The 24,216-nt window shown below is 37.9% G+C and overlaps 1 protein-coding gene across 3 annotated transcripts in view; it reads left to right on the top strand.

The window, feature by feature from the left end:
- The window catches only part of LOC135474045 (CREB-regulated transcription coactivator 1-like), a 40,964-nt gene that overhangs the window by 4,408 nt on the left and 12,340 nt on the right, over nucleotides 1-24,216 (top strand). For all 3 annotated transcript variants that reach the window (XM_064754037.1, XM_064754036.1, XM_064754035.1), the window contains exon 4: nucleotides 1,710-1,771. In XM_064754037.1, the coding sequence (XP_064610107.1) occupies nucleotides 1,710-1,771 (62 nt within the window). The remainder of the gene's footprint in view (nucleotides 1-1,709; nucleotides 1,772-24,216) is intronic.

The following is a 24,216-nucleotide window of genomic DNA, read 5'->3' as shown; positions in this document are numbered from 1 at the left end:
ATGAAAGTGTTGTTAAAAAGTTATGAGATTGCATGTGTAACAAAAAGCTCATGCATATGATGGTATTGTATGTCAGAATCATCTTTCTTTTTAACAAACAAATACAACAACATATTAACACTTGGATAAAAGCTTGAGCACAAACATATTGTAATGTTGAATAATGTATTGATTTAGTCCAAGATTTGTATACGATAAACTTTCGAGCAATTTGATGTTATTTAAATTATGGCATTAAATTTGAAACTTCATCCGTAAGCCTTATGGCGGCAATACAAATGCAATATTTTTGAGTATACCACAATACCCAGATGTGACAAATAAGTAAATTGAATTATAACTTGGGTCCTTGTATATGCACAAATTGTACATACATGAACAGATGCATGAAGTTACACCTCGTATATGTTGTGAGATTATTTCCTACAGTCATGCAGTCATTCATATCTTTTCACGTGTCAGTGGTGATTATGTACATAGGCATATTTTGAGAAATTATACTGTCTATCCTGGAAAAATTATACTCTGATACACTGGAGTCATCTACGTCTGTCTACATCTCTTTAAGATAATTATTATGGATTTTTAGTTGTGTTCAGCTTTAAATGCCAAACTGTTTAAAGAATATTTTCATGTTATATGTACATGTATGTTGACACTTGTTGTCATATGGTATGGATATGTTGACCTAAGTGGTATGCTATTTTGTCTGTTGCTGTGTCTAATACGACGTGAAACCGCAAAGCATCCGTTCATTCATTCATTCTAATGCTTTCTTCTTCTAATTGTTTTCTTCTCATTTACATATTTTATCCATGCGCTGACACAGTGACAACATGTAGTTTGTAATGCTTGTATGATTTTTATGTATGAATGTCCTTGATTCGTTCTTGTGAAGTTTAAAAAAAATCCACAGTTATTTTAATAATTTAATACCAAGGTCACACTGAAATTTTCACATTCATTAAATTACATGTAGATAAAAGTGTAAACTACATGTACATCTATTTGGAAAGGGTTATCAGATTAATGTACTGGAGGGTGCTAAATTGCTTACATTTGGGTTTTGTACATTGTATTTGATGTTAAGAAATTAGTCTAGAATGTTAATCTAAGTTTGCACTTTTCACATTGATACACATGGATTTGTGTATAGAACCTTGTAATTTATTTAGTTTATGTACATCTATGTTTAATATGTGTGTATGTTTTCTGTTGAATGCATATTATTGGCTATACTTGTTGACAAATACATGTATGTCGTGTACCTGCTATTTTTATACTGTGTGCTGTAATTGTGGGCATTAATATATCCTTTGACATACCAGTATATAATGCTGGACTCTGGTTCCAGAAAATTTTATAGTTGGCTTGTCATAATACCTCCACACCCCATAACTTGAGTACATGTTTAGTGAAACCTGCAAATACAGTGACATGTTGCACACACATTATTGCACTCACTGATATATAACTCTCCTGTGTGTATAAATAAAGACTCCCTATTTAGTCCATAACATTGGCACCAGTACAGTGAGTAAAGATATATCTACAGTGAATTTTTTTTTCCATATCTTCGATAGTCTTTGTGTGTACATATGTTATATTTCTTGAAAATATAAATTTACTGGGACTTATGCTGTGGTACTTGTATAAGCCTTTTACCCCATGTACTCTGGAGACTAGTCTGTTCCTTGACCACAGCTCAGGTTGACTGTTCACCTTATGGCTCGGCCTACTTGTCGCCCCCACCAGACAGCAGCTGGAGAAGGTAGGTTACCTTTTCCTTAATCTCCGACGACAACAGCCACTATAATACTGTTTCTTTTCAGCCTGCCACTTCTGGGCAGAACCACGGCTGCATGCAGAGGGAATGTATTGACCTCAGACCACACCACCACCAGCATCCATAGCAACGAAATTCTACAGCAAAAATTAGCTCATGTATTGATTTTGTGAAAATGTAAGCTTACTGGTTAGGTGCTGTGGTTTTGAAATGAGTGAATCTGTTTTGAAACTGTGAAGTTTTTGTGAATTTGTTGGTATTGTGGTGTTCGGTCATTGCTATTAACTGTTAACCTACATGCAGTTGTAATAGGATGTGTACAGTTAAGCTGCATACTTGTACCCCATGGGTACTTAAAGCTATGAATAGATATGTTCAAGGTTATGGATAGCTTAGTTGCAAAAGGAAGAATCTTTTTCTCTTCCACTTGATTTTGTACTTAGATCGTATTTCAAGCACCATTCATAAAATGTGGAAGCTTGCAAAGCTGGTGTTGATTGCAGTTGACGATGATGTGAAAGGCATTAGAGACATGATAATGCTCAGTTCAGATCTTTGACAAATCAGGCAAACCATGGAATATGAATTATGAGATAATTTGTTAAATTGATTAGGCTATTAAATGTGTGTGTGTGTAAAATATTTATTGTGTAGTTAAGCCGTAAGTGTCATTGTACATGATCTATGGATAAGTTATTGGTACCATGTGACCTTGAACTATTTGATGTTTACATGTGTGTAATTGCATAAGGGGACTAAAGGTATAGGTGTGTCTAGCAATAAAATATCAAGATATTACACCTTTCTTGACATTTTCTCATACTACAAATGAGACCCCTGAAATTGGGTCATAATTTAACTCTTATGTCAGTTCACTGTTGTGCTAGTTGTTGATTCGAAAATGAAACTGCTCAAGTCTGGGTCAATGCCAACATGTAAAATAGTGATATAGTGAGATATATATAATAGGTGTCATCAATTTTATACAAAGTGTTAACCATTGTGTTTGATGTGATGTGGTTATACTTTGTTCCAACATAAGGTTAATTAGATGCACTGTTGTGTTACTTTTCTGCAAGGCAACGTTGGGAGAGTTTACATCATGAGTAAAGCCAAGCACACAACATTTGTTGTCAAAAACGATATTTCTTTGATCCAGGCAACAAAAAATTCTCAGAATTTATTTGTGTGTGGGTAACCAACAAGAAGAAATCTGGAACACTTTATCCAAAGATTCAACTTGTTTAATTTTGTGCAACAAAAAATCTAGAAACAGATGAGCCGGGCTCAAGATTTCATTTTGGATCTTGTGAGATCGTTGTCATTCACACCAACCAATCAGCGTCTATGTAAATGTCATATGAGTACATACTAAATGGAAACTACACTTTTTGACAACACTTTTGGGGTCACATGACCATGAACGTATCATTTGACCGTCTTTCGCTACTGGAATTTTCAAAAATTGGCAATAAATGGTGCTCGTGTGCAGGTAATCGATTTTTTGGATCATTTGACACTTGAATTTGAAAATCCGATTTTCGACAAGTGTTGTCAGTGTGCGCTAGGTTTACAGTTGTTTGTAATGTTGCAAATAGTCCTCTGATGGAACGTCCTACTGATACTCAACCCTTTGGCACCTGTAAATGCCAAAAGACAAATATTGCATGTTTAAATAATCAATGGCCTAAATAAAAAAATTTTAATAAATGAACAAAATTACAATTCTGGGTACTAAATGACGTTTGGTTACAATGTACAAATATTGTAAAATATATTCACATTTTATTTGTTGCATCAGGTACTTTTCTATTTTCTTATTTAGTCTTTTTAGGGCCTTTTGTTGTTTGCATGAAAATTCAACCAAATTCTTTTGTTTGCTCAAGGTGTTATGTTATGCAATGTGTAAAACGCATCTGAATGGATGAAGAAAGGAGCTATGAGCCAGTGTAAATGACACCTTGGTCCATTGTTCCGCTCCCGTCTCGAGACTGCCGCGGACAACCTTGAGGCTGACTCTAATTACATTATCCAGCAAGAAAGACACATGTAGGCTTGGCTACGAGCTCCTGGCCTCACAGAAAAATTCTGGCCCAGTTCCCTTGTCTGAAGGCTGGAATCTGGCTATGAATAATGTACAAAGACAGGCTCATTAAGTGGTGCAGTTGGAATGGAGAATCTGTGCCTAGTAACTGAGGTATTGAGACTATAGCAGGTGGTCTGGTCTGGACTCTCATGTCCCTGGTGCCAGTGACATCTCTGTACATCACCAAGGCCTTGGTTAGTCTTCCATCCCCATGCTTCCCTGGCCACCACAGATCTGGCTCCCCATCTTCATAAATCCACCCAAGCAGCCTTGGTAATTTGACTTTGCAGGAAATCCAAAACTGAGTTGATCGTCTTTCTGATCATAAGGTTTTGATGCTAGCACACCTTGTTGACGTGAGATAATAAACATCTTACCTTTGTACTACATCTCTGAGAGGGCGGCGACGGAAAACGATAAATTCCAGTTCATTGCAGTGCTTGTAAAATGCTGAAAATCAACCTAGTTTGCATAAACCTTGGGTCATTTATGTCGGGTGGGGGGGGGGGGGGGGGGAATGATTGAGGAGGGCAATAAATCACACTGCACTGAAATTGTGCGCTGTGGCATGTTCATGTATTATCTGCTCAATATTCAGGCTGGATTGACTTCAGGTGAATCTGTTATTAAGCAAGTCCAATCAAGAAGACTTGCTTCTTGTCTTTAGTTCCTTCACTGATACTTCAGATACTATCAGGAAAACCGGTTTTTATTAAAGGTGCATTGAAAAGGTTTTTGCTCTGAATCTAAAAGCTATCAGTGAATACATGGTGATGATTGTGCTGCCAAATTGTAGCTTATTTTTGGACAGAAGTAAACCACACAAAATCTGGCCAGTTTTTAATATAAACTTCTCAAAACGCCATGTCTTGTTCCTCTTGGATTTCAGAATGATTTGACATCAAAGTGACCCTGAGTCATTTATCTGACTATTGACAATGTCACAAAATCTCTTACATTTTTGTTAACCTGAATATGACACCCTGATGCTCCAAAAACAGAGAGACATAAGCAAGAAATATTTTCAGTATAATGTTTCATTAGATAATTATAGGTAAACATTTATGTTTAAAATATTTTAATTAAGGAAGGCTTCCACAATCTTATATAATAATACGGGAAGCTGCTGATTCAACACAGTAGAGTACAATCAGGTTAAACTAGACTTAAGGCTGCCTTACATAATGGATAAGTATTTATATCCTTATATATATATAAGACATTGTTCATGCATCTTTTTTTGTCAGTGTGGCAAAGGGCAATTTTCTGCTTATGTCATTGTCAAAAGTGAACAAAAACTTGAACGCTAGTGTTTGTTGAGAAGTGCTTGTGGTACAGGGCTGTAGTCAACATCCTCCTCTTCCTAACAGATAAGCATTTTGATGTGACACTAATTAGAACAGGAAATAAGCTGTCTTTGTATGCAGTCACAGATAGTTCATTGTCATCCTTCTCTTCTGGTGTAGCTCGGCAACAATGACATACAGTTGTGTGTAGTACTTTACATCGGCTTATGTTTCTGAGGATATTAGTATGTCCTGTCCTGATATCATTGTCTCAAGAGGGTGAGATCATTTTAACAGTAAGGCCATCTTGAAATGCTTGTCTAACCAAAGATTTTTTGTTGCTTCCATTAGCTGGATTGGTACCTGACCAAAGCAGTTTTACATGTATTTGGGTCAGCCTTGTACACAATGTCACATGTATGCTCCGTTGTGAACCTTTGCCAAAGGATGGTAAAATCTGAAATTCATGTATGTGTAGCTATTTAACATACATTTTAGTCAGTCGAAATATGGGTCACTGTTTGTGTGTTGTTGTTGTACGTTAACCATTAGTTTCCCATCTTTGTTGTTTGTAGAAAAATACCTTTTCCATGAAAAGTACTTTGTAGGCACTGTTTTGATATGTATTTTCTCAGTACAATCAACGCTCTTATACTTGAATCTATACTCAGAAACATATACCTAGATCCATTTTTCTTTGGGAAAACATTTGAGCTGTATTAAAGCTAACAAGTGAATTGAATAAAAATATGGTTTACCAGTAAAAGTTTTCATGCAAATTTCTTTTATTCTTACTTATTTTGATTTACTCATAGACAAAACGTCTATGAGTTGCATTTTATAAAACTTCTTTCTACATGGTCACAGTGTCATGTTGGAAGTTTGGGATAAGAACCTTCAGTTTTTCTTCCATATATTGTCCTGATACTTTCTTAGTTCTTTGGTGGTTTGTGTTGAGCATTGATCTTGCGATTATTAACTCTGGAACATTCATTTTTAGCATACTGCTTGTCTGTTTCCATGTCTACATATATGAGTTGGTTAAGGTTGTTGTACTCAAGAATTTTTCTCACTCATGTATGCAATGGCCTCTAGTTTTAATGCTGGAGGAACCAAAGTACCTGGGACAAAACACGATCTATTGTTTATTTTGTTGTATATTTCAATATGCAGCTCTAATCGTATATGTGTCCTGTGGAGTGCTTAATCTTGTCTAAAAACCCAGTCGCCATGTTTAGGGAAATTGAAGTTACAGTGTCATTGGCTACACTGTAATTATTAAGCCAGTCTCCTATTTGTACCTAGAGTACATCCCTCTGAATTCATTTATAATGTAAAGTTGTTTTGTTTGCATTCAATGTGTTACTGTCTACTTCATCCTTCTTAATGCATGTTAGCACGTGAAAATCGAGAGCAAACCATCAAGTCATAACACACATTAGTTAAGTATTTTAGTGGGAGCTTTGATATCACTGTGTATATAATTACATGTTTGCTGGAAAGCAAAAAAAAACAAAAAAAAAAATTTAAAAATAAGCTTTGTGTGAAATCACTGATGGCTTATCCTCGTCGGTCTACATCACAAGTGCATTATGTTGATGTAATTGTTCTGTTTACAGCTGCAGTGGCAATTTCTAGTGTTAAAAGCGACAGCAGCAAGAATAAACTGCGCCCATCTCAAAACTCACTTTTGTCAAACCTCACCAACAAGCAGCTTTTCAGGCCATTGTCATTTAACATCAGCATCAAAACTAACACATGTAACAGTGGGATATACGTCGACCGAACTCAAGAGTCACATCCATTAAGAGTGCCGCAGAAGGCCTTAGGCAAATGCGCGCTTATAGAGACCTCAAGTCATTAGCGCATAGGAAACTAAAGGGATGTTTTCTAACTGAACAGACCTATTGGATTAAAAGAGGTGTACTCCTGGTGTGCTTGTTATTAAAGAGGGTCATTATGGCGAAGCAGAATTTTCCCCGAGATGCAAACGCAGAGCTTTTATTGGTTCTGCTGTGCACGGGTCTTTCGTTTCCATGGTGACAGGAAAATGTCTGCCGGTGAGATCTGATGATAGTGTCCACTTGTGACTAGATTTTCTTAAGCTGTTAAGTCTGTATGTCTGTATTCTGTCCCCTATACATTGTCAGCATCCTGGTAGGTGTGTGTGGGTGGTAATGAATGGCCAACAACCCATTCTGCCACAGGGACACCAATCACCTTCAGTTTATACGTCATCCCAGACCAGTTCAACCCTAGACTCTGACAGTATCCATGACCACCCAATGTCCTTCCAGACACCCCCCTGCCAGGTGACATCGTACAAGAAGTCAGCATGGATTGAAAGCAAACCGATTACAAAATTGTTCTTAGGCAAGCCTACTTCCCAGGCTCTTTCTGATTGACGTTGAAATATTAAACTGTGTCACCATGCTTAGGTATTGGTGCTGAAAGTTTAAGTTTTCACACATATTTATTACAAGATAACCTGCATGAGGTGGTCAGAATTTTCAGCTTCAAAATTGTATTTTGAATTTTTGACACAAATCAGACATGACTTTATGGAATTGGTCCCTGTGTACAATCTCGGCTGATCAAGTCAACAGATAACAAACTCTCGGGGTTGTACAAGTTCACCTTCACATGAAGAACTCGACTGTTTGTGCTGTGTTACTATTTATTTCATTTCTTCACTTGAAAACAGAATATATTATATTGTTTCACATTTAGGTACCACAATGATGATTAATCACAATTATTATTCTGACTTTGTTTGGTGCAGTGACCTTGATGCCAGTAAGTGGTGGACAGCACTTGCAGACATATCTGAACAGCCTTGGGTTGAAATGCACCTGTCTTCCACAATGTGGTGACTTTAAAATAAAAGCTTGTTACTTGTAAACGTGTAATATTTTATTTCACTTAAAGATTAGTATGTAAAAATGCACATTCAGAAGCATCTAAAAATCTTAAAATTATACTTCTAACGCCAAAACATAAGTTTTTCTTCACTTAGGTTGAAATACAGTAATGGCCATCTTTCCATCTTGCACACATCCAAAGTACACGTACTACTGTGTTTTGGCTTAGTAGATATAACGAAGAAAAGAAACACAAGTCAAGTTATCTCCTAGTTGTTTTGTTGTGCACAAGATGCATCTAGTTTAACAATTCAAAGAGGAGAATCAGTGATTCAAACTGTACCAAAGTTGGCAAGAACCACATTTAATGTTCACGTATATAAAGTAAATGTTAAGAATGTTCCTTGGCTATACACTGGTACCTTCTTGTAGAGAAGAAATAAGTATCACTTGTGTATACACAGTACATGTACGTCAGCATTGATTAATCTTCATTGCACCTTTGCTGTTTCACTTTGTAACTGAATTCATTAACTTACATTCTAACAAAGATCAAATTGTTTTGGAAGCATGTCATTGGCAAGATAAACACAGTTTTACCTGGTCACATCACAGGGGTGTTTTGGAACCATGATTAATTCACCAGCGATGTGAGACTGACATTGTTATGTAGAGTGGTTCAGATGTTACAGGTGCTTTGCAGTCTCATGCATTCACATTTCTGCTGATCGATCCGTCCCGCTGTTGCTAATTTTCGTTTTTTTCCACACACATCCGCACACAAATGTATCCACGTTATTTGCCGTCTTAAATTCTTTTGTCACTGTGTTTGAGGGATCAATTTTGCTTGGAGTCTTCAATCTTGTAAAAGGAATTTAAAAAGGTTGGGATTAGAGTTTGTGTTGATTTGAAGAAGTCCATGAAACGTGAAGACCTAGAGCAGAAAATATTTTGTGCCCAGGCTTTGTGAAATACATTTAAAAGAACTAAAATAAACTCTGTCTGATGTCTGACATAACACCAGAAATGAGACATTCATATGATCATGTGTATTTGTAAATGTGGTTAAACACTTAACCAGTCCATCAAAAACTGAAAACTTAATTAATGGAATTACCAGGGTGAGAAAACAAAGATTTCACTGGCCCCTATATTGCAAGCATACAGTATGTATTTTTGCCTTAAAAGTCACCATGAACTAGTTAACCATAAATGATTGAAATGAGTAAACAGTCATAGTCTGTATCAGTGGAGGTATTCGAAAGTATATTTCCATATCCATCTAATGTGGGTCTTTAACCAACTGTGTTTAAAACAGAATAAACATAGCATTCGGCATATGGTTCTTTTTATTTTAGGGCAAACTGTGTTACTTGGTCATTTCCATTGTTATATTGTCAGGAGGACATCAAATCCGACACTAATTCTACACACTGGGTTTAGTACAAGTTCAGATCACTAATAGTTTCACTGCCATTAAGAGCATTGTCCTGTTTAATTTCCCATTACTTGTCCTTGTGTCTCGGGTCATTGCACGTTCTGTTGATTTAAATAGAGCATAAAGTTTGCCCAGCACTTGTGACTTCCCAATGTGTGTATATGCCTGCCTTCTGTGTACTAACTCTTAACCTTACGCTCTATATAGGTATAGATGTAGTATATACACAGGTATTGTATTTATTGTACCCTGTGCAACAGCTGGCTGAATTAAAACCTTTGGATGTTGACTAATTTCTTGAACCTTACCCTATTTCTTCTAAAATTTGGGACACCTGGTCTGCTCATTTTAGCCAAGATAAGTTAATTCTAGCAGGAATATTGAGTTTCTTTTTTCTCACATGGTTAGACCATCTAATGAAAATCATACTCATATCTTCACTTTTTCAATAGGCTGGTAAAGAAATGTAATATTTTACTTTCAACACTGTTAATATTTGTCCCAAATTTTAGAAGAATTAGGGTATATTCTGAAAGGCAGCGCCTACTTTGGTAAAATGTTTTTTACTACTGACTGTAGTAAATACTGCAATCTACAGACAAAGATCTTCGAGAAAAAGTTATAAGAAAGGATACTGGTGAAGTTTTGCCAAAGAACCCCTAATTTTGGAGTTCACTGTATCGTTAATAGCTGGAAGAGAAAGTATGTTTATGTTTTTAAGTTTTGGTTTCAGTACTATACGCTACTATAACTATTGATTTATATTATAAAGAGCGTGGCCTTGAAAAGAATTTGCATACTGTTGTTCATTTAGTTTTTGGTTGAAGCATTTTTCTTTAGCTAACGGATTCATGCCATAGTTTTTTTCAAATTTCAAAACTTGAGTGCTGTCAAGTGTTATTGGTATAGATACAGTGTCCTTCAAACAAACCTCAAATCACCCAAGATCATGGGGAAAATTAGAGTAATTTAGTAATGGACACATTTTTTGGTCAAATAAACTGCAGTAGTCCTGTCATTGTATATGATTTGAAGCCAAGGCTAATTGAGCATTTGGATGTTTGCTGGCTCAGTGGGTTCAAAAGCTGGCTCTCAGGGACTGTTGGAGCCTTGACCATTGATATCGTTTAAATCCGTCTCTCTCAGCTTCTAGTGCAGCTTTAAGTCAGGTGGCTGGTCACTGAGTGATTGGTGATGGTTTATTCTGGGCATTCCAGTTTGCTCCACCTATAGACACTGTTGTGAAATCGGTGAAACCTTCTGGAGTACAGTGCTAACCAGCAGTCAGAGAACCGAACCAACCAATGACTGACACCCTCCATCCCCACCTAACCCCTTCCCACATGCACACACTTCACAGACATACAAGCATCTGAATACACTGGTCTCTTGTTAAGCTGTACTTTACGGGTTTGTTAGCTATGGTTAGGTGCCATTAGGATTGTTTATTATTAAGACCTGTGGAGCATTTCCCTCAGGGTAATGTTGTCAACCTCTGTTCATTATGCCAGCTGGGTTTGATAGGTACAAACAACATGTATTTTACTATCTCTATCAAAATGATTTCATTTTCTTGATACAGTCGATGGCTTTTCCATTGATTGACTGCTTCCTGTACTTTTGACGTAAACAGGTGACAAATGTATATACATGTACAGATGTAAGATTGAAGGAGGATTTGGAAAGTTTTATGGTTAACTACATGTACATTTTCAAATAGTACTGCAATACTTCAGCCTTTTCACATGTTTGTAAGGTGTTTATTCAAGCATTTTTCTATGTAGACAGATAAAATTTTACTTTTTTTTGAAGCCCTGCAATTGACTAATCCAACCAATGGAGTTTTGTCTTCAAAATCAAGTTAAAAATGTGCATTAATTGCCCTGAAAGCTGCTCTTTCATATGCGAGAGGGTTGATTCCTAAATAGCACAGATTAAATTTCATATGTCTTTGTGTTTGAAGCCTATCTCCATATATCATTAGGATCTAAAGGTGAACTTGATGACCGAGATAAATTCACAAGTATAATCTGCTTCTAAGAGGAATCACTGCAGTCTTAAGATTGACATTGATATGTGTTATGTGCCTGCTGCCATGTTGAACAAAATGTGGACCAGTGCTAGATGTACTATCATAATCGCACATTTCCGTGGATGAGTGGCTGGCATGCTAGCTGAGGACATTGACTCAGGAGCATCTCACCAGTGTGGTCGCTCTGAGTTTAAGTTGGTTGATGCTGGCTTCCTCTCCAGTTGTACGTGGAAAGGTCTGTCAGCAAGCTGTGGATGGTAGTGAATGTACCTTTGGGCCTTACCTGGTTTCCTCAGGCTATAATGCTGGCTGCTGTCATATGAGTGAAATTTTCTTGAGTAAGATGTGAAACACTAATCAGATAAATATGTCAATTTAATGTCGTTTCATTGTGCATAAAGGTCTCTCTGGTGGAGGGTACTGATTACTGAAAGATTCGTAGTTGGATTCTATGAGGGTGCATGTTCAGATATCACACTCAGTTGTTTGACAGTCACTTTATTAAGTTAAAAATTTAAGTAAATTTCTTCAACAGACACTTGGTAAAAGGCAAGTTTGTCAAACCTATTAGTGTAAAATTAAACTGCATTATTAATTAGTGTCAAATAAATTTTTTCTGTCTGAAAATATGTTTTGTAGTCCATGCTGCTTGTTTTGGCAAAATTTTGCCTTTGTACAGAGAAATCCTTAAGAACAGGGTGTTGGACTTCGCAAATCAGTTGCCTTGTGATAGGTTGAATTTAATTTCATTTATTTGGCTTGAATTGATTCTGTTGTAGCTAATTATGCCTTTGTTATATGGTAGCCTTTCCTGTCCTATGCCTGTAGCAATTCCGGTCCAGCCCAGAGCATACAATAGTAATTCTTGCATATGACACAATGTCTCAATTGCAGTGTATGTAACCCTGTATGTAGGGTTATGGTTAACGTATAATTAACTTTAACCTTGGATTGCTCTTCGAAGAGGAAAAATTTCCTCTGTCATTCTTTCTCTGCCAATTCTGGTGTTCATAGCCACTGATTGCACAAGACTTACTACAATGCAATGTATGGCTAAATACAACAGCATACAGCTTAATACATGCAACCTCAAATGATTGCATATTGTTATAAATGGTGAAAATATGGATTAATGTTAGTGTGCTTAATGTTTAAGCATTAGTCAGGTTCCCAGTTTTTACTGTGTGGATCCCTTGATACTGTCAATGAACACACAAAGTAAGGTCTCCTTTCGGTGGATTCTTGCAAAAAAGGTAACAGTTTTTTTTACTTCATTTATATACTGGTATGTGTAGTTTCTGAGGCATATTAAATTGGAATAAAGTTACAGTTTTTTTTTTGCTGCAGAATAATAGGGGCCAAGCTTCAACATGTGTTAAGTGGGTTATGAAATTCACAGACATGTTGTTTCATACATATAGTCATATAGGTTTGGAGAAAAGAGTAGGTGGTCAAAACATTGGGTACTTGCTTTGTCTTGATGTCTTGTGTGATGAAGGGAAGGGTATGAAGAATGTTGCACTGTGGGTTGAAGGTGAAGAGGTGCTTCTGGATGAACTGCACATGTTTGCTTTTATTCCTGGAGACACTTGAGAAACTGAATTTATTTTTATTTGACATGTCTATTTTATAAATAGACTTTTATACATGTTCCAGTTTTTGTGTGTTCACTCCATGAAAAGGCAGGTGAATAGATATATCCCTCTAAATTCTGGACTTGTAGAGTGGAGCAGGAATATACATGTATGTCCATGACAGGTGTTTCGTTAAAGCCAACATGTCCACCTGATTGGGTGTCTATATAGTCTGTATTGGTGGAGGACATGTAGGCAGAGTTAATGTTACCTGGTTTCTGCTGGCTAGCGAGCTAGGCCCAGAGGCTGAGGATTTGTGTTGGAGTGTCAGATGTAGATAAGCAATACTTGTGTGGTACAGACATAGCCCCGGGCCTAGCCTCGGCTACAGGAGAGTTCTCACCTGTATGCTGCAGTCCAGGGCCTGGCAGGACAGCATCAGTAGATCATAATGACAGTCAGCCGTTTTTCTGTGCTTGAGTTGTCAACAAAGCTGATTAGGTCTTGACGTGAAGCTAGCACTCTTTGACAGGCATATATTACATCACTGGGCAGAGAAGCCTATTGATTTTCACGCGTGGCTGTGAAGGACCTGATTAAATAAAGACCTGTTAATGATGTGTTCTGAAATCTGTGACACTGTCTTGCCCAAGCTTGCGTTTCATGTGTCTTATATTTGCATATATTGAGGCAGTCAACCTGACATGATGGCTCTATATTTTACATGTAGGCTTCTTGTGCATTATAATAAATAGCCATTGAGAATTTGGACATTAACTGGTCATACATGTACAGTGGAATTTAATGGGTAACAGGCCCACATACCCAAGATCTTTGAGTTACATCCCTCATCTACCCTTCATGTAAATATTTATGTATTTATCTGCATCTTCCAAGTGCTGTTGTGATGGTTATGTGTATTTTCCATGTATTCACCAAGCATGCTACATATGTCCATTTGCAGTGCCTCTTTCATCATGAGTGTCCTGTTCATAGGAGGTTGTTGTTGTTTTTTGTTATACTAGTATTACGTTTGCACACAATGTATGATATATAATATCTTATTTGCAATGTGGTGCAGTGGAGCACCATGCCTTGAAGACATATGAGAGTTCTCTTCAGATTGGCTGCTAACCTGTCCTTATTCCTGATACTATATCACTTTTGGAAAACTACTTTCATTTATTTATTCATTTGGTGTTTTACACCGTACTCTGGAAAATTTGACTGCCTGCGTTATGCTGAGAAGAAACCTAACAGAATCATCGGGAACTCTATAACCATCCTTCTGTTGCTTGTGGACATTCCCGTTTATAACTGAATAGACTTTATCTTGTTCATACTGTTGGTTACAGGGTTACTCATTGATAGGATATGGAAATATATGGCCCAACATGAAAGTTACTGACACCATATATTCAGTATCCTATCACTGAGTAACCATGTAACGAATTTATCCTGCAAAGGACCCATCAATTCAATGCAGAACACTGATGTATAGGTTAATCAGCTTCGGCGACGTGACGATTGTATTTACAACCGAACGAAGGGAGATAACCTACTCAGCAGACACATTTGACATCATCTGCAGGATTCGAGAATATATCCATACCCCACATGACCATTGTTGTCCAGTGAAAACCGGAGTACTTTGTCTGATGCAGGATAAATGTAGAACTCTGTCTGTCATGGCAATAAGCAGATAGCGCAATAGGGAAACAGTCAATATGGTTTAAATATACCAAAGCTCACCGGTCACGAGAGCTTAAAATGCACCTCAACTAGAATCAGATGGTCATTAGCAGTCATTGATGGCCGTACAACTGCGGATTGAACAGGCATACACATGACAACTGGAGTAAAACTCAAGTTGAGTCGTGGCATAATTTTGCATACGCAAGCGCTTAGAACCCAACACAAGTCAGGTTGAGTCATGTCTTAAGCTCTCATGCATGCCGAGTGTTAAACAGTGGTGCACTTGTAAGTGAATTCTGATTGACTTACCGCTTTCCACAGCTGTGCTTGTTTACATTGGAGGGCGGGAAGACATCATGCACAGGTCCTACATTGAAGAGCAATTATGTCATGTGTGTTGTTTCTAAATGTAATTTATTTTTTTGGTTTATTCCGGTACATGACTGTCCAGTAGATGCCGGATAACAAGAGATAGTACACAGCTTTAGGAGTGTACAGTAATTTGGTCTGATTTAATGATGACATGCCACAAAGGGTAATTATTCCATGATGATAATGTTATTGATCAAAGATTTGAACCTGGCAACTTTCTCCAGTTGGCTTTTATTTAGTGATTTGTTTTCAGGAATGGGAACTCGTAATATTCCACCCTGCCTGTATAACGACGGTTCAAAACTGTGAACTTGTTTGTTCTTTCTTTTATTGTCACAACAGTCAGTGTATGTGTGCTCATAAAATATATATAATGTACACACGCATTGCAGCGTCACAGCTCGTCCTCGAGTCTCCCATTTCTGAAGGATAAAAGGAAATATATTTGCATTTCAGACTTATTGTTCTATATTTCAGGTTTTTTCACGTGCCTGGAAACTGCACATAAATAACAGCATATCATATATATATATATTATATAACAATGCATGCATGAACTTATTCCATATTACATGTACAGGTTTATGGGACTGATATTAGACGTAACCTAGAAGTGCAGCATGATTTTAACAGTTGTGTATAATATAGTACCAGGTATTTAGTTAATGTCCTACAGTTCTCACTCTAACAGTTATCTGCAGTGCACCATGAAATTAATCATAAGGAATGCCTGCCAAAGGTTTTTGCATGTATTCATCCCAGGGACATGGATGGGAACCTATTCTTCATGATGAGACCCTATACCTCGTGACTGGGGCCCTTGGCATCATGATAAGAACCTCATGGTGACCCCCAAGCCTCTTGATGACCCCCAAGCCTCTTGATGAGACTCCTATTCTTCATGATGAGACTGTGTGCCTTGAGCTGGGACTAGTGCTCTTACTTAAAAGTGTCCTACAGCAAGAATATGCGGAGCTTGTTTACTTCTTGTTCGATCTTTTTACATTGCATGGTGATCTTTACGTGAGGTACCCTGATTTCAAGTCAACACATTAAAACATCAGCTATTGGTATTTCTCATTTTCTCAAGATGTTGAAGGTTTTGCATGTAGATGGTTAAAAACATTTGCATGTTTGTGCAAATGGAAGTGTAATGAAGGGAGTAATATGCGCACATTAAAGGCTTTGATGTAAAAATGACTGCATTGCCTGTTGAAACTAGATTAGCACCAAAGATCACATACACAGATATGGTAAAACTGACTACCTCTTGATGTATGATCTGTGTTTGCATGGTATCATACAACAGGATCAAATAACCCTGTGAAAAATGAATTACACAGATTACGGTCGCTAAATAAACTGGACAAAGTATGTCTAAAAACTCTGCATTTGATGATAGATGAATCGGTCTTCATCATCAAAGCATGTGAACAGACGCACATAGCATGGGCAGCTTGTCACAGGCATGCGTTGGCGTTGTACTGTTCGGTTAGTGTTGTTGTTGTAACAGCTTGTGGTAAATGTTTTCAGGTTGGTGAAACATCTTGATGGCACAAATCTGGCACGGTGAGTCCACTGTTCCCATCCTAACCATGCTAACACACAAGCACATTAATCTCATGGCTGGAGGGGTGTCTGTTTGCTGTGGTGTGTGGACATGCATCTACATGTATAATTATACAGCTGGTGGATTTGCATTTTGTGTAATAAAGGAAATTGCTCTGACAGATATGGAATGCAAGAGATAAAATTACAACTAAACTTGAATGCATTTTTTGGAATGTGCTGAGTAATGACAATATATACAGTATTTTATGCCAATGAGGCATGTATAGTCTTTGTACTTCAGGGGGAGCCCCCATGGCAGAGGGGTTTAGCAAGCCAGCGCAGCGCAATCGCCCACGAGCCTCTCACCAACGTGGTTGCTGTCAGTTCAAGTCCAGCTCATGCTGGCTTCCTCTCCGACCGTACGTGGGAAGGTCTGCAACAACCTGCAGATGGTCATGGGTTTTCCCCGGTCTTTGCCTGGTTTTCTCTCACCATAATGCTGGCCAGCATCATATAAGTGAATTATTCTTGAGTACGGAATAAAACAGAAATAGAAACAAATTTTTAAATAAATTTTGACAATAAAATGTGCATTTAGTTTTGAACTATTTATATCTTGTGTTGTAACCCTTGTAACAACTAAACAACTTGTCAGTAACCACAATGGCAATGTGAACAAGGCAATTCACAGGGATACATTAGTATAAAAATCTTAAAGGAAGTTGCACTGGCCCTCTTCTGGTTGACCACAATGACATGCGTGAACAAGTGTACGCAAAGCTCAGTTTAAGTCAGGAGCTGAATCAAACAGGTGGTGGTAAATGTTGCCTTTGGTGGTATTAAGGCTTGGAGTACAGTCTTGCGGTATATGAAAGACTTTTGCACAAAGGAAAAATTAAAGGCCTAGCTACTACAACAGATTTTGATCTTAAACTGAAAAATATATTGTGGTGATTATGTTTTAATTTGGGTATCATTTTGTGTAGGTGTATGCAATTTGAGGCTTATGTGTGGTAAGACAAGCCGTTGACAATAATGTTTGTGAAAATTGACAACGTTGCAGTTGACTTTTAATAAGTGTGAAATTTGATGACAAACAGGCCAGTTTCAACGCCATGCTGTAAGCAGCAAAACAGGGAGCTTAGGATAGTATACTGATGTGATCATTGTGAAGCATCAGTGTTGAAACTTGTTGTGTGGAAGTTGAAACTTTGTAATGTCTCTGCTACCAGATTGTCCAGTGGAGATCCTGTTATAAAAGGTATGTGCACATGCACAAGGATTTGCAAGATTTTCCTTTTAATGTAGCATTGAGGTGACAGCACAAAGACACATACTGGCTCAGGCATCATTTTCATGAGGCTGAAAGGACAAATGACAAAGTGTTAACTTTCAGAATTGACAACATTTGGTGGGTTTTTGGTGGTACAGTATGATACATGTACATTATAGTTCAAGGTTTGGAGATTACAGCAATAGCACATGTAGTACCTGTAGGCATTAGTTACATCAACTTTACATTTCAACAGAATATTCTTGTCTACGGCGTAAAACACCAATCAAATAAATAAATATATATATACAGATGTACAGATCTTAGAGAAGCGATACTGAAGATTTTTGGCAAGAAATCTGTATTCACTCAACAGATCAAACTTTTTGTATATACTAAGAATAGCTCAAATTATTGCCCTTCAGTAAGTATCAGACTTGTACCTGTACTATGTGTTTAAAATGATTCTTAAGCTTAATAAAGTTTAAATGCAATCTGCTTCATAAATTTTAAGAAACTGAAATTGACAACACTTGTACATCCTGTTAGATGGTATTTTGTGAGACGTATTTATTTGGGCTCTTCTCAAACAATAGCGAAGATTTAGTTTGATTTGAGCTGATCAGTTTTTTGACAGCTTCGAGTACAGCCTCTGTAAAGAATTATGTAGTTTAGGTAAGCCTAAATGTACAGTACAGCTTGTGTACATACGTTATTGATGGTGTTAAAATGGACATACATGTACATATACAATGTGATTGCTGTTGCACCTACTATTACAGTACACTGTTTGCCCACGTGTGATACCTTGACTTCATTTGTTCGGTCATATTTTCTCATCCACTTATTACACGTGTGATGTATGCCAAAAAGAGGCAGTGAATAATAGGCACTGGCTGCACTGAATGAACAGCTTGGCAGTTCATTATTTATTCAGAAGAGAGGAAATCAGGATTTGCTTTTATTTTTTCTACATCAGCAGAAGATGTAGCTAACATTCATGTATTTGATTACTGTCAGGGATTGTGGTACTGGCTACATGTTGTTCTCTGCTACCTTCACAGATAGAAACCTTTGCTGTTGTGGCATGCTGGTTTTTCTGGACATTTCTTCCATTTCCTTGTACTACTTTTGCGTCCCATTTTCAGACCAAAGCATTTCTGTCATTGTTGGACTCGCCTTAAATCCTTATGCTGTTCTTTCTGTTATACTTGCAGCCAGCTATTTGAACTATTTGAACCTAGTCATTTTTGGCAAATGTTACAATGTTGTTCCAATGTGACAATGTAGAGCTTAGTTCAGTGGGAGTATTTGCTGTGGGTAAATCAGAAGGTGATCTGCGCAATGACTTCCTCAATTCCCTTGCCTATCCCACATATTGGGCATGGGAATTTTCCTCCAATTACTGTTTTCAGACTTTTACGTTTAAAATTCGAAGAAGAAAAAAACCCCCAACTGATTGTTTGTCAGTAAAGGTGATTACTAGTGTAATTTGGAGCTACAGTAAGATTCTTTCAGACTTTTTTCTGACCATCAGTTCCTATGCCTTGGCTTATACAAGGCATAATTACTTGATTTTCCCTCATTTTATACTTGCCTTTCCATTACCATCTGCAGCATGCTTTAATCCTTTCTCCATTTTCGGCTGTGTATCTCTCTGTAAAACTGTAACTGTATTTTTCACCAATCCTGCTCTGTTAGCCTGTATGTATCTACATAACAAAAGTCACATGACGCTCAGACATTTGCCAGACTCTTTGATTTTAAACCCTAATACTGGGTGTAAACGCATGGAATAGCATGATTTATATTTCAGATCGGGATTCTCATCCGGGTAGCTGTATAATGCAATGCCCAATGTACCAGTGTGGATTGAGTTGTATCCTCACTCCATGTCCTGGTAGGATACACCATATGCACCATGGTGGGAGATCCATCCGACATGATAATTTTATTGTACTATTATGGAGCAAGTCTTGCTTTTCATTACTCAAAACATGGTCATATGATGCTTTACAAAGTCCTGCTCATGCAAATTTAAGCAATGTCCCCTTCATGAACTCACGTCTTGTGTTCATGAAGCAATTGGTAATGATTATACCACAGTAGCCAACGATCTGGCACATTTATTCTACAACAGTTACCTCCCACAAAGATATGGTTGAGTTCGAAACACATTTGTAAGACCTAAGATGTTCTTTTGTAGTACAACTTTTTCAGTCAAGCTTTGGCAAGTGATATGTAACAACTCGCAATGCACTCTCATTTAACATTACTGGTCAGGAATAGGCAATTCATGATTTCCCATCCCACAAAATGTGCTGTCTCATTCTGTAGACATGGTGTGATGTCTTAATGCAGAAGGATATCACAGCACTGCATACAGGACCATATCTAGAGCCATTTAAGCTCTGGGAAATGTTTGGGCGCCCAAACTGTTAAGCTCCCAGAACATATGTAATCAATCTGTATTAAAACTAACAAGTACATGTAAATATGATGGTTTACCAGTAAAATTAAGTTAAATTTTGGAAGCTCAGAAGCTATCAGAAAGTGTCATTTTGTTCTTTTTCATTAAATTTATCAAGGCACGCTGTCACCTTTTAAGTTTAAAGGAGAAGAAAATTTAAATATCAAACCAATGCCATTGAAAAGAGTATGCATTTCCTCGCAGGTGCATGCCATAAATAAAATTCTAACATGTACCTCAAGTTGATAAATCATAAATGAAGTCGGCATCAACATCTGCTTTGGGCAACTCCATTTTGCCTAAGAACTAGTCCTAAAGTCTTCTGTGTTTGGAGGAGAATTGCTGTCAGAAACCACCGAAGTGCAGTTCGTACATATCCTGTAGAAAGTTTCTTCACAGAAGGTAGCGGACAGTGCAGTTTGTTTTCCGCTTGACAGTTGGGAAACCGGACATAGGTTCTGAGTCTACACGAACAAGCCGGCAGTTTTAACGACTCTCATTGGCTGGGAGGCAACACACCCCCAGCATAAATTACAGGGTGTAAAAGATGGAGGACAGGATGGACTCAGCGATTTATGCCAGCTTTGCTGTTTTCAGGCTTTACGTATATGGTGAGGAAAAATTGCAAAATTATGCAGCAGGCACCACCAGATAGAAAAAAATGTGCTCTTTTCAGCGTATAGTGTCATTTTTTTTTATGGTTTTCTTCCCCTTTAAGGTTAGGGCCTTCAAATTTTTTCTAGATATGGCCCCAGCATACGACATCAGTCTATCACGCATGTCAGTGTACTTGGACTTTAAACTGAAAAGTTCTGCTGCCCTCTTCCTGACAGCACACCCTGGTCAATGTCACAGGCTGTGTATGCTGTGACTAGTATAGTCAGACACATCAGCATACATTATTCAGCGTCCAGTCTGTCGTGTTATGGAGGACAACGACCATCCTGACCCAGGTCCTCATTTCGTGGCATCTTAAGTTAAACACTTCACATTTGGCTCTTGATTTTCAGCTGTCCTAACATCACATCTTGTATGTTTTGCTTGTAAAGTAATGGATTTATTTTAAGGGAAATTTAAATACATCTCTATTCTTTGATTGTCATATATCCCAAAAAGATTACTGAGATCGATTAGTTTGTAGATAAGCTGTTAAGCAGATTAGTGTATTTCTTGTTATAGTTTCAGCATGTAAAGATTAGCTCCTAGGCTCTACTTCACGCAGATCATTTTCACGCTAATAGAAGCCTATGTGATGTAAACAAAGGGTGAAGGCCATCAATGCAGTTCGAAAAATCCTATTTTGAAGAGTATGGTTTTAATGATGGTTAGCTCTAGGCAAATTAAAATGTAGTTAAGTATAGCCACTATCTGTATATAAAGAGAAAATGTCTCAGAGAGATGCAAATTAAGATATAAATAAAGTACATTGTGACCTGAATAAAAGTGAAAATATTACAGCCTGCCAGAAAAAACCCCAATTTATTGCAGTATATGTGGAGCAAGTTTGTTTCATTGCTTGTAGTAACTAGAGCGTGTCTAGCTTCCAGTATTAAATATCCTACATGTAATTATGTGGGCATTACTGGAATTAGCTGTGTGGATCTGACCTTAACCTTATTTCTGGGGTGGGAAAACATGGAAGTAAATGTTGTTTTGAAGGACTGAATGTACCATGTTGCAGTATGCCAGAAAAAAAATTGACCTAATTAAGGGGCATGGAGTTTGTTTATTTTCTTTGAAAGATCAGGGCAATGCTTCAACATGCTAGCATGTATGCTTCAGCAGAGATTCTGAGAATGTTTTGAGCAGCTGAAGAAAGTGCATGTTGCCATGGTATTGTGGGTTGCAGCTGGCCCTGTTTTACCCCTGTATGCGGCAGTGGCGACTGCAGCACTGGCATTGTGTGTCAGTAAGATGGTTGGCCTGTTGATAGCGGAGCAGATTCCTACTACTGTCTGTAAGGCACGGATGCGATTTGTCCTCAAAACGTGCAGCTCCAGACTCCAAAGCGTCCTCCTGGCTAGCTGTCGTGAAATGATCCATAGGTAGCAGCCGGTGCTGTAATGAATGGAGAGGGAAGAAAATCCCAAATAAAACTGGTCATTGGTGTTCACCTTTTGCATTGATTTGCCATGGAACCACATATAGGCGCCAATGAACATTGATTTCAAATTAGAAGTCCCTGTCTATTTTGCCCGGTTGGCCTGGTCTATAAATAGTGGGTGGTGGTGAATGGAGTGAGGTACTCAGCCAAGCTGGTCCAAGGAGAGAGGAATTTGGGTTGTCTGTAATACAGAGTGTATTGATCTCTGCAGAAGCGGGTGTACCAAGCGGAGTCTCTGGCTGCAGTCAACCTCATGCAACAACTCTCCCAGCCCCACATCTTTGCAGCCATCAGCCAAGGCCTGTTGAAGCCTTGGCCTCACCCACCCGGCCAGCAAGCCAGCCAGCCAGCACTGAGCTGTGCCTGGGGTTTAATGACTCCACAAACACTTGGCTCACTTCACTCTGTAATGGAGTAGGTGCTGCACAGTACACATGTGCCAACACACTGCATGGTTTACTTTCTGGTTTTCCTTGACTGTTGAACCCTTATTTGCTGTGGCTTTTAGCTTTGTCATATTTTACAGGAATAACGCTTTTTGTGGAGTCTTGTTCAAGGCTCACATTTTGTGTCAGGTTTGTTTTTCTCTTCTCCCTCCCGTCCCCCAGAATAGCAGAAAACATGAGTTTTATTTTGTGTCTTCCCAAACATCCTATCCATGTCCCGCTTTGCCCTACATGTAGGTTTTATGACCACACACAAATATGAAGATGGATGAGATACCATTACATGTGTAATTGTTACCCTGCAGGGTAGATTCAGTCATGCAGAATTTGTGTCCAGTATGGCATGACTATCATAACCTTGCATTTACTTTTCCACACTCTTGTTCTGTGTAATATTTTCAACCAATCAAATTCATACGCAACACAGTGGATTGAGGTCAAGGAAAAGAGGCAGAAAGGAATGACTTTTGACACTCTACATAATCTGGTATGGCTGCTGTCAGCAATCTTAGATTTTCTGACCATCACACTTTTCTTTTTAAGAGGTTTTATCACATACATTTACCTAATACTGAGAATTGTAGTTTGTCACAGAATAACACAATGGCAGGGAAAGTCAGCCACTTAGGTTGTTCAGGTTGTCTGTGTCTCCATAATGAGTGGTTTCATATTAAAATTGCTCGTTGATGTGTCTTCACCTCTCCTCCTACGCTCCACTCCAGTCTCAGATATAACGGATTGTATGATTTATTAAGTTCAACAGCATTATTTGTTCATCATCAACACGCAAGGTTGCAATTTTAATGAATTGACAATACAGAGCTACATGTATGCTGTACCAGTTTTAGAGACTATATTTTATGCAATTTGTGTTGTGTACGGGTATTTTTAGGTGGGAAATGTAACAGGGTTGCAGCAGCATACAAAATGTATTTTTGGTTCCTCTTTATGACAGAAATTAGGTCATGTGTGGGAAGGTGGTGTTTTGGGGGGGGGGGGGTATTTTATTTTTGGCAACATTTCGTTACATAACTAGGGATGGGCTATGTAATATACAGTATTTGTGCTACAGTTACATAATGTCTCTGTCACATGCACCCTAAGACAATTGGATTCTGTAGCATGGTAGACCCTCCTTATTGTGTCCAGTCCTAGCCTAGCTAAAACTTTGGCCTATACATGTAGTTTAATTCTGCATAATTTTGAAAATGTGCCATAATGTAGTACATTGACATGTATGTT

This window comes from Liolophura sinensis, chromosome 8, assembly GCF_032854445.1.
Source record: "Liolophura sinensis isolate JHLJ2023 chromosome 8, CUHK_Ljap_v2, whole genome shotgun sequence".
NCBI lineage: Eukaryota > Metazoa > Mollusca > Polyplacophora > Chitonida > Chitonidae > Liolophura > Liolophura sinensis.
The sequence above is the reverse complement of the archived record's forward strand: the minus strand, read 5'-3'. Positions and strand labels throughout refer to the sequence as shown.